This window comes from Wasmannia auropunctata, unplaced genomic scaffold (genome assembly GCF_000956235.1).
Source record: "Wasmannia auropunctata unplaced genomic scaffold, wasmannia.A_1.0 LD336106.1, whole genome shotgun sequence".
NCBI lineage: Eukaryota > Metazoa > Arthropoda > Insecta > Hymenoptera > Formicidae > Wasmannia > Wasmannia auropunctata.
Window position 1 is genome coordinate 8,587,480 of NW_012026784.1, and position 9,549 is coordinate 8,597,028.

The following is a 9,549-nucleotide window of genomic DNA, read 5'->3' on the forward strand; positions in this document are numbered from 1 at the left end:
ATACATTAGTGCTCCTAAATTGTACCGATACGATATAAGAACTCTTATGCTACTTAGCTGATTAGGTACGATTTAGGAAACTTGACAGAGATGATAAAAATATTGATATAATTTTTATAATAATTATAAATATTGATATACAATAAATGTAAAATATGCTATCATAAACTTTCTTTTAGGAAAAAATAACGATTCAATTAAAAATTGCATGGTTACATTAGTATCAGCTATATAAATTGATCACAAATTTACACCAATGTATCTGATTTTTTAAAATGTTGATACTTATTGCATGCACAAAACAAGATGTAACCTGTTCATTTTTTCTATCTTATACAATTCTTATTTACTTCATATTTTTGTTACTAAATGTTGCTTCTATTAAGTGGAGCTATAAAATATTGAAGAGGTACGATTTATGAGACCGGTACGCATTTAGCAACTTTCAATTTGAAATAAACTTTGTGCGCCTTTATTGTCGTTTAAAATTAATATTAAAAATGTCAAAATTTATAAAATTTGCAGAACCGCTAAATAATCCCTTTTTATTTTCAGTAATATGTGTGCATTACATATACATATATCTAATTTATAATTATACCATCGAAAACACTGAAAAGAGAAAGTTCGTATATAAAACTATTATATATTTATCGTTATGGCACATTATTTCGTTATAATTAGCATCAATATTTACATAACATTTCGTTTAACGTCAGCGTGTTTCTAATGGCAGAATTACACGTTGACATCGAAAGTGAATTCACTTGTAAGTACTCCCGATCAACGTAACGTGACGGCGAAGTACATAATGCAGAACGTCTTAAATCTGCCTAGACTTTCAACCATGCTTTCATGTACGATTCGCTTGATTAGCGAAGTAATTTGATTGTAAGAGAGAAAGAGACATCGAGGTAGCTATAGTTCTGTTAATTATAAACGGTTAAAAGTGAAGGATTTTGCAACCGTTTCTTGCTTTATACATTTCCTGTAGTGTGCTTCAGTATTAACAACGAGCGTTCAAGCCCCCCTGCTTGAAGTAGTTCATCCCGTAATTCTTTGCACGGGGTCTTTCATTTGCGATCCCTTCGCACGATAATCAGACAACCTGTAAGCAGTCACTCGTGCTCCCACTCCCCTTGACAAATGCCGGAAATTTGTGCAAGCGCCTTAACGTTATCGCCTGGTCGATCGGAGGAACGCGACTCTTGATTTTCCACGCGCGTCTACTACCTTGCCACGGTCTGCGAATCCTCGCATATGCACTTCCACGCCAAGTCTGATGTACCAGTGACGAGGCTTTCCTCGATTTATCTCTGTGGCCAAGCCCCATGTATCATCACAGCCTTCGGTAAGTTCAAGTGTTTCTCAGCTTCAGGAAGCAATAGAGATGGAATGTTGTATGCAAATTACTATTCAGCGCTAGACAACATTTTGCAATAAACACTATTAATCTATCCAATCTTGTCGAACTTTTAAATTTTAAAATACAATGTTGAGATTTTAAAATACAATGATACAATTTTAAAATACAATGTTTTAAGAGATAAATGTATCAAAACTGCTTATCAAATTACGACTCATAATTTCGAATAAATATTCTAATTGTAAATGAAGATATATTAATTTTCTGTAATTCAGTTTCACAGTAAAATAAATAATTTATGGAATATATAGTAATTTGCTTATTATATGAATGTAAAATTTCATTAAGGTTTTATTTTCATATTAAATAAAATCAGATTCAATGATTCGATTTTACAGTTTCATTATCACTTTGATTTGTGTGCCCGGAAGAAACAACTAGAATATCTTTTACGATCAAAATGTCGATGACACTAATAAAGTATTACGAAATATAAAACAGCATTCTCTGGCATCAGCTTGGTGATTTCATTTAAACTGTTTGACATTTCCGCAAATCGATCTTAAAGCTAAACTAGTTGCATTCCAGTTTCCTTTTTCAGCACACTTCCAACTTCCATTTGAAATGGTCGGGTGAATCAAATGCGAACGATAAAGCAGTTATTTATGAGAAACAAATTACGTTGGTAATGCAAACGCCATCGTGGTACTCGCGCAAGAAGTCATAAATCGTTGTTTTCTTCGAAACGCGTGCTGCTTAATTCCATTTCGCCAGCGCTCGCGAACGAATCCACGTATCTACGGCATCACAGTATCTTTTAGCTGACACTAATTTCATCCCGAACGGATACTGATTTACGGGGACTCGCCCAACGAGTTGAGTTTCCTTGGCAAGGGATCACTTAGTCGTTTTTCTGATGCTCCTAGCGGGGTTGCCGCTCTCTTCACGATCGTGCTCGAACTCTTCACCGCGGTTCCTGAATCGTGGAGCTTCGCTCGAGTCTACAATTGACTCCTTCGACCCTGAACGATTCTCATGTTCCGCGAAACACTTTCCTCGGGACGACCCGAGATGACTGATGACTAATAATTTCCGCAATTTAACGGATTTATCAATATATCTAAATTAATTCATCGTGTTTCAATTATAAATTTAAGATTATATCGTTTCTACAAGTCTTATCTATATTAATTTGTAAATCTTACGTTATTATAGATCTTACGTTAATTTCTCGCGTTTCACATGTAATAAGATGCATCAAATAATTATGCAAAATTAATCAACATAATTAATCATTCATGCCAGATTGTTTCCTGTTAGAAAAAAATCCTGCTAAGAGAATTCTGTTTATATTAAACAAACATTTAATTTGATGACATTGATTAGAAAATTCAAATCGACTGTGCTCACTTTTAGAAATGGAAAGTAACGCTAAAAAATTCCGACGTAAATAATTTACTACGGATTATTTAATATAACGAATTGTTGTGCCAAAAACACTAATATTTCTTTATTTTTCATCGGATCGATAGGCGGAGAAGAGGGAGCACGAAATCAGAATCTTTCGATGTCCTTGAGTTCGCCTCGAGTTCATCGTATCTCCCTCTCTGTTTTATTCTTCGCCTCGAATTGCAATTCCTTCTTCTCCTGTCCCTCGCATCAAGCAATGCTCACACCGAATTATTTTCACTGTCTGAGATAAGTTCACGGTAACCGTGAATCTAGGATCTCTGGAGACCCAACGCTTCCCAACGATGCCCACAGCTCGAAACGTAATTCACATGCATTTATAGCGAATGATAAGGAACGAATCCGGCAATCTAAAATTTTTACAATCTAAAATTTTTATAATGTTAAGAGATAATTACTGCAAATATTATGAAGCCCGACCAAGAAAACCGCATCGCCTACGTGAGAATGTAAAACTCGAGTCCCGTAACCCGACATGTTATACACATAGGGCCGCGTGCATTCCATTTAGAAATACCCGGCTAATGAATAGCGGATTAATAAATCTCGAGGCGCGACGTAGGACGTTCTCTCATACTTTGCATTTTAGTTTAGCTTTACAGAGAACGAAGAAGGGCCGCATCTGAGAGCAATAAATTCTGGACGACAATGAGAACGCAGCCCTTTTATACGAAGCTATCTCGAATACAACTTCATTTCGACAATTTCGTAGCTTCGCCGGCTGAACTACGTTGCGCACGAGTACGTGACACGTGCGCGCGTATACATACGCGCTAATGTTACGTTAGTATTGAACACATCGGTCTCTCCCATCGATGCTCCCGTACGTGCAACGTTTTGCGTCGTTCGTAATTTGTGTGTTTCGAGGTCGCGGAGAGAAGAAGACCCGGTTTTCGCAGGAGGCAGAGAATCTCGCAGCGCGCGCGCGCGGCAGAAAGGTAGAAACGCGCCGGTCGACTTCGAGGTTCCTCGACCATGTCGAGAACGCGAAGGAACAGGTGAGCAGGTCGTCTCCCGTCCCTCTCTATCTCTCCTCCGTTTCTTCGTTTAGCAACCGTATCGCCTTTCGGCGCTGCGATTTTGTTGCCGCGAAAGTGCAACGAGCGGTTAGTGCAAATTCGTGACGTCAACGTGCTTGATTGCTGGGGTACTGTGTAATTGATTCAGCCAGTTGCCATAATTATACGAGGGAAATTCATCGTACGAAACGCGAAAACATTACGAGCAAGCAACGTGAACATTATTTTAAGAATGCAGCTCTACACTATTAGTTTGTTTTGGATTGTTTCCTTTTTGGATTGAGATTCAATGCTCGATTAGAGATTCGGAAGAAACGAAAATAATTTTCTCCTACGTTCTACAAAAGAAACGTTCCGTTATAAAAGAAACAGGTATCTCTTAATCGTTTTCTCTTTTCTATATAGCACATTTTTGGAGGGTAGTACTACGACCCACAGATTACGCTACACGGATGTACGCTTTATAAGGTAGGGATGACTGACCTAAGCTAATGGACGTCGGAGTTTAAAAGATGTAGGTAGGGATTTGCGGTTTATGGGTGACGCATTCGAAAGTAAAAATGCTTCAGGGCCGTATGGATTCTTTCACAATAGCAATGTGTCCTGCGTTCGCTGGCAGCATTACAGTAATTTATGTTTAAGTACTAAACAAAATTACTGAGTTTCATGCAATTGTTGAGACAGGAAAGAGTCAGAAGAATCGTTCATTGTTCGCGATTGTTTACTTTTCTAATAGTTACTTATTAATAAAAAAACTTACCCTTTTAATATGCAAATAAATAAAGCAATAAATATTTATTCATTTAATATAATGATTTAATATAAAATAAATGAAAGATAAAAATGTAGATAGAAAATTATTTTAATTTACTATTTCAAACATTATTAATTTCTGAATAGAGAATTTTGCTTAATACAAATTTGTTAATTTTTAAATAGTCTCACACACTAGAATATATTTGTTACAGATAACAAAAAAATTTATTATTAATTAATATAAATATGGTTATATATAAAGTGGAGAACTACTGGATTTTGAAAGCAAAAATCATGTATCTCTCAAATTATATTTGATCGAAATTATAATAGATTGAGCAAACAGTGTGCGTGTTTAGTTTTAAAAATGCATGGCGCTACGAGGCGTAACGAGCCCATGAAAGCATTTCAACAGAAAATTTTCTATTACTCCTGTAGTTTGAATATACAAAAAAATCGTATATCTTAATTTTCCTCTCATTATAATATCGCAGGTAATTTGCCATAAAAAATGATTGATAACATAAATCTATCTTTATAACGAAAATACGGTACAATCTAATTTCGGAGTCATAACAGCGATGAATAATTTTATTTTGATTAATAATCTTGATTGATTAATAATCTGATTAATAAATAAAACACAAAGTATTTTCTTACGTATAACATTTATGTACATACGAAATATTAAATGCTTACATTGTGACAAAATTAAAAATTGATTAAAAAATTAAAGTCAGAATTAATTAGAAAATACGTTTCGTAATTTGACACCAAGATTTCGCATTCGAAAGTAAAGTGAAAACTACTAATGCTTCACCGTGTTAATGTTTGTCTTCGCACTCGAATTACCATTCGTGTTTGCATGCCACGCGGGTCCAATAATTTCCATTTCACTAGCTGAATTCGGTGCAAACAGAGCGGGATGACTTTCTCGCAAAGAAATCATTCTGGTCACATAGGCGCGCCGCACCTTGCTAGAAATTCCATAGTAAACTATCCGTTGAAACGGAGAGATGTGGGCAGATGAAGAAGGCTTTCGTAAGAAAAGTTGAAACTATCTTTATATACGAGCGAAAGAGGAAATGTGGGCCAGCGTTCTCGAAATGGAGCCTAAAATGGATAATCACCGCACTTGACATAAAAAAGAAAACACCGTCTCTGAGCCACTAATATTTTACAATTTAAAGTCTAAGTTGTATCTACTTCTTAAGTACCTTTTTAATTGTTATTTTTATATTAATATTAATAACGCGCGTTACAAGCGTGAAACAAGCATAAAAAGAATACGAAAACATATTCTTATTAAAGTTTATACACGCACTTATTTACTTAGGTTACTTACTACCTTAATTTAACAAGAGTTAATTTACAATTAGACACAGACAAATGGGAAGATTAAGAGTTTAGATGAGCATCAATAAGTATGCCCACTGCATTCTCGCACGTACTCTCGACTTAACGCGATACTCACGTTAACCATCCGTAGTCAGGTTTCTGCTGCTTCTTCTAGCTAGAATATCGCTTCGCGCCAACCGGAGGACCCGTTCGAGTACCTCTCTTGAACCCTCGCGGCGTATAGCCGACACTTTATCACTTATATATACCAGAGAAGAGCGTCTTCATCCAGCACTCGATATATCGAAGACACTCCGCGCACTTACTGTTAAATTCGCGCGCTACCAGCCACTCCGAGGACTCCCCTGCATGTGTGCCGCACGGACGATCGCGCAATCTCGTAAATCGCGAAAACACGAGCCGAGGTGCCGCCGTCGTCGCAGACTGCAGATTTCCGGACAGACAGATGTTGGCAAACGGTCGAGTCTGCTTTTTTTTTCTTTCTGAACGAAACCGGAGGCGCGAGAGAGCGCGGCCCCGCGCGAACGGAGCTGCTCTTCTGGTACCGACTGACTACAACCGACTGGCTGAATTGGTGACTGACTCTGCACCGGCTACCCGCGCCATGGACTGCCTACTCGTGGATCCGATCACCACCATCCTGGCCAGCCTTCCTCCTCCTTCTCTGACCGTCGAGCTACCGCCGGCGATCCTCTCTCTTTTTCTGTCTCCCTCTCCCACTCACGAGCGACCGCGTCGCCGTCTCCTTCTTCGTGGCGAGGAAAGAGGCTGAATCTCGTTTAAATGGCTAAACCGTGATATATTATAGAGCGGATAATTATTTTGTCTGTGCAATCAGCTGATAGGGATTTTGATGCAGCAACACATTACGCAATCTCGCGTAAAAGAGTTGCGTGTTTTTTTTCCCGAGCGATATGCATAAAATGTATTATAAATGCCTACATAAAAACGAAGAAAAAATTAATAAGTAATTAAATATTATACGTAAATGTTTGTACTTATATATCCTATATACTTCAAGTATCTTGATTTATATTAATTATAATAAGAAAAATAATTCCAAAATCCAAAATAGCGTGGTTCGTAAAATATTTTTCAATTAAAATTTTAATTGTACTTAACATAATTCAAAAATATCATATTTTATATCCACTACATACAAATATGCATTCTAATCTTTAAAAAAATTATAAATTTTTTTCATCTCTCTCTTGCATTTCTGTAATTTACGTGTATGCTAAACGGTTAAAATTGCCTCTAGATTTTTATCAACCAGAAAACGTTGATCGATATGTTGCCTGATTCAACTTTCCTCAACGTCTTATTTCGCGTTTCACGAACGTATAATTTCAAACGCCTTGTAAACGGATCTACATAAGAGGAGGTCAAGTAAAAGATGAGAGTACGGATCGTATAATAATTATGGGAGCAAAACGACAGGATTCTCGAAGGGGCTCTACGTGATCCAGGAAACAATGGCTCAGGCGATCAATGACGATACCAAATCGTTCGCGATGACAACGTGATTTTCATCTATCGATGCCGTGGAAGCGGGTCGGTTTCGTCTCGGTCGCGAAGTGGAAAGTGTGCGAGAGAGGAGCGAGCTGTTAAAGAGGAGCGGGAGGAGACCGATTGAAGAACACAAGAACTGATCTCGAAGAGAGCGACGGAGAGACCCGATCATAGCTTGGAGGTATAGCCCGTTCTGGTGAAAGCTTGTGCACGTTGACTTTACTCGAAGTTCACTTTGGCGTCACGCCAGAAACTGTTTTCTTCATCGAACGTAGCAACTGATTTCTTTAAAATTTTCTTTGTAAAATCACTGGACGTCGTTATTATTTTAATTATTTCACAATACACGACGTTGAACTTAGAAACCTTGCCATATTTATGTCTTCGTCTCTTTATCGGCATTTATTTATCTCTATATGTTATACAAATAAGTTTTTATAGCTCTGTCTTTGTTTAATATTTTTTTTCAATTTCAGTATATGTATAACACGAATAATCTGCCTTTTTTTCTTTTCTATAACATTTTTTTTCTATACTTTCAATATTGATCATATTTTTAGAGTTTCTGTAATTTAAAGAAAGTTTTTTAATTGCCATTTATTATAACAATCAATAATCAATTAAGCAAAATCAATTTTGTTTATACAAAGTTCTTTCGTATTAACAATATTAAATTATTTTAAAAATTTATAAATTTTTTCCTCTCTTTCATTTCTGTAATTTACTTGTGTGCTTAACAGTTAAAATTACTTTTAGATTTTTATATCAACCAGAAAAAATTGATCGATATGTAATATATACAATGAATTCGGAATACTGAAAACTACATTTCCAGAATATGATAAGTACGTTAAGTGAGAGGTGAATGGTTAACTTGAACGGGTAGGAAGAAAGGTATATCCTTTGTCGACATCTAACGGGTGTGTTTGAACTAAAAAGACCGCTTCCAATGGTTGAGATAAAAGACCTTTTGCTCTGAGACATCACCGACAAAGCAATATTAAATAATTACTGCTAATTGATGCTTTTACGTTTAGCAAGCAGTGCGATATATTTTTACATTTGCATTTTATTATATCCAGAAATTAATATATCTTCTAAATTCATTCTAATTATATATCTTCCAAATTCATATACTAATTATTATTAATGTTCTTTTTAATACTCTTGTATAATATTCTATAATATTTTTATACAACAGTTATAATTATTTTAGTTTTAATATAGTATATTTTAAATTTTTTTTAACATATCTAAATTTGATATTCTTCAAAATCTGCGAAAATTCACAAATTCGTCTCATTTTAATAATTATAATTTAATCAACAATCGATTAGCATTCTTCAATTTCGGAATATGCTAGACCCAAAGATTAAAAGTATATACCTGCAGCTAAAGAGTCCTTCAACGATGTTTCTCGGTGGCTACAAGCATCATGCTGGTAGACCGGGTTTCGAGCTCGACTGAAAGATGGCAACTCCGTGTCAATTTAAACAACAGATTCATAATAAAATCCTTAAAAACATCATTCTCAGAAATGAATTTGAATTTTCGTGATCACCATTCCTTTTCGTTCCGATCGCTCTAAAACTTTTGGCTGTAAATATTTAATTATAGGAAGCTCATAAAATATCGCGCCATATAGAGAGACCGTGGCGGCACTTCTGATGGATAACGATCAGCGCGAGAGCCGGTCAATTGTAATTTAAAGCGACGGATGCTAACTCGACTAACGGTTCGAGAAACGGCGCTTTTGGCAACGCTCGCAACCGTGGAATTTCACAGGTAGGTATCCCACGCGAGATATTCCCCGCGATCGTAACGCGCTAACGCGCCTTACGCGCCATCCAGCCCGGACCTTTACGATCGGTAACGCGTTGCCTCTCATTAACGTGTAATTTATTCGAGGGAAATACGGAGAGGCGACCGACGGCGTTTGCCTACCCGCGGGCCTCGATAGCACGCTCTCGGCTTCGCGCGAGAGCTTGCGCTCGTGGGAGAGACTCTCTCATGGAGAAAAAAATTCATAAGATTCTGGAGATCTCGTCGGCGAGATAACAAGCCGCC

At 36.8% G+C, this 9,549-nt stretch overlaps 1 protein-coding gene across 1 annotated transcript in view; it reads right to left on the reverse strand.

The window, feature by feature from the left end:
- LOC105455909 (calpain-C) overlaps positions 1-6,643 on the reverse strand; it is a 32,815-nt gene extending 26,172 nt beyond the window's left edge. Inside the window, exon 1 of the mRNA XM_011699620.1 lies at positions 6,086-6,643. Within this exon, the coding sequence (XP_011697922.1) occupies positions 6,086-6,094 (9 nt within the window). The 5' untranslated portion in view covers positions 6,095-6,643. The remainder of the gene's footprint in view (positions 1-6,085) is intronic.
- Between the last annotated feature and the right edge of the window lie 2,906 nt (positions 6,644-9,549).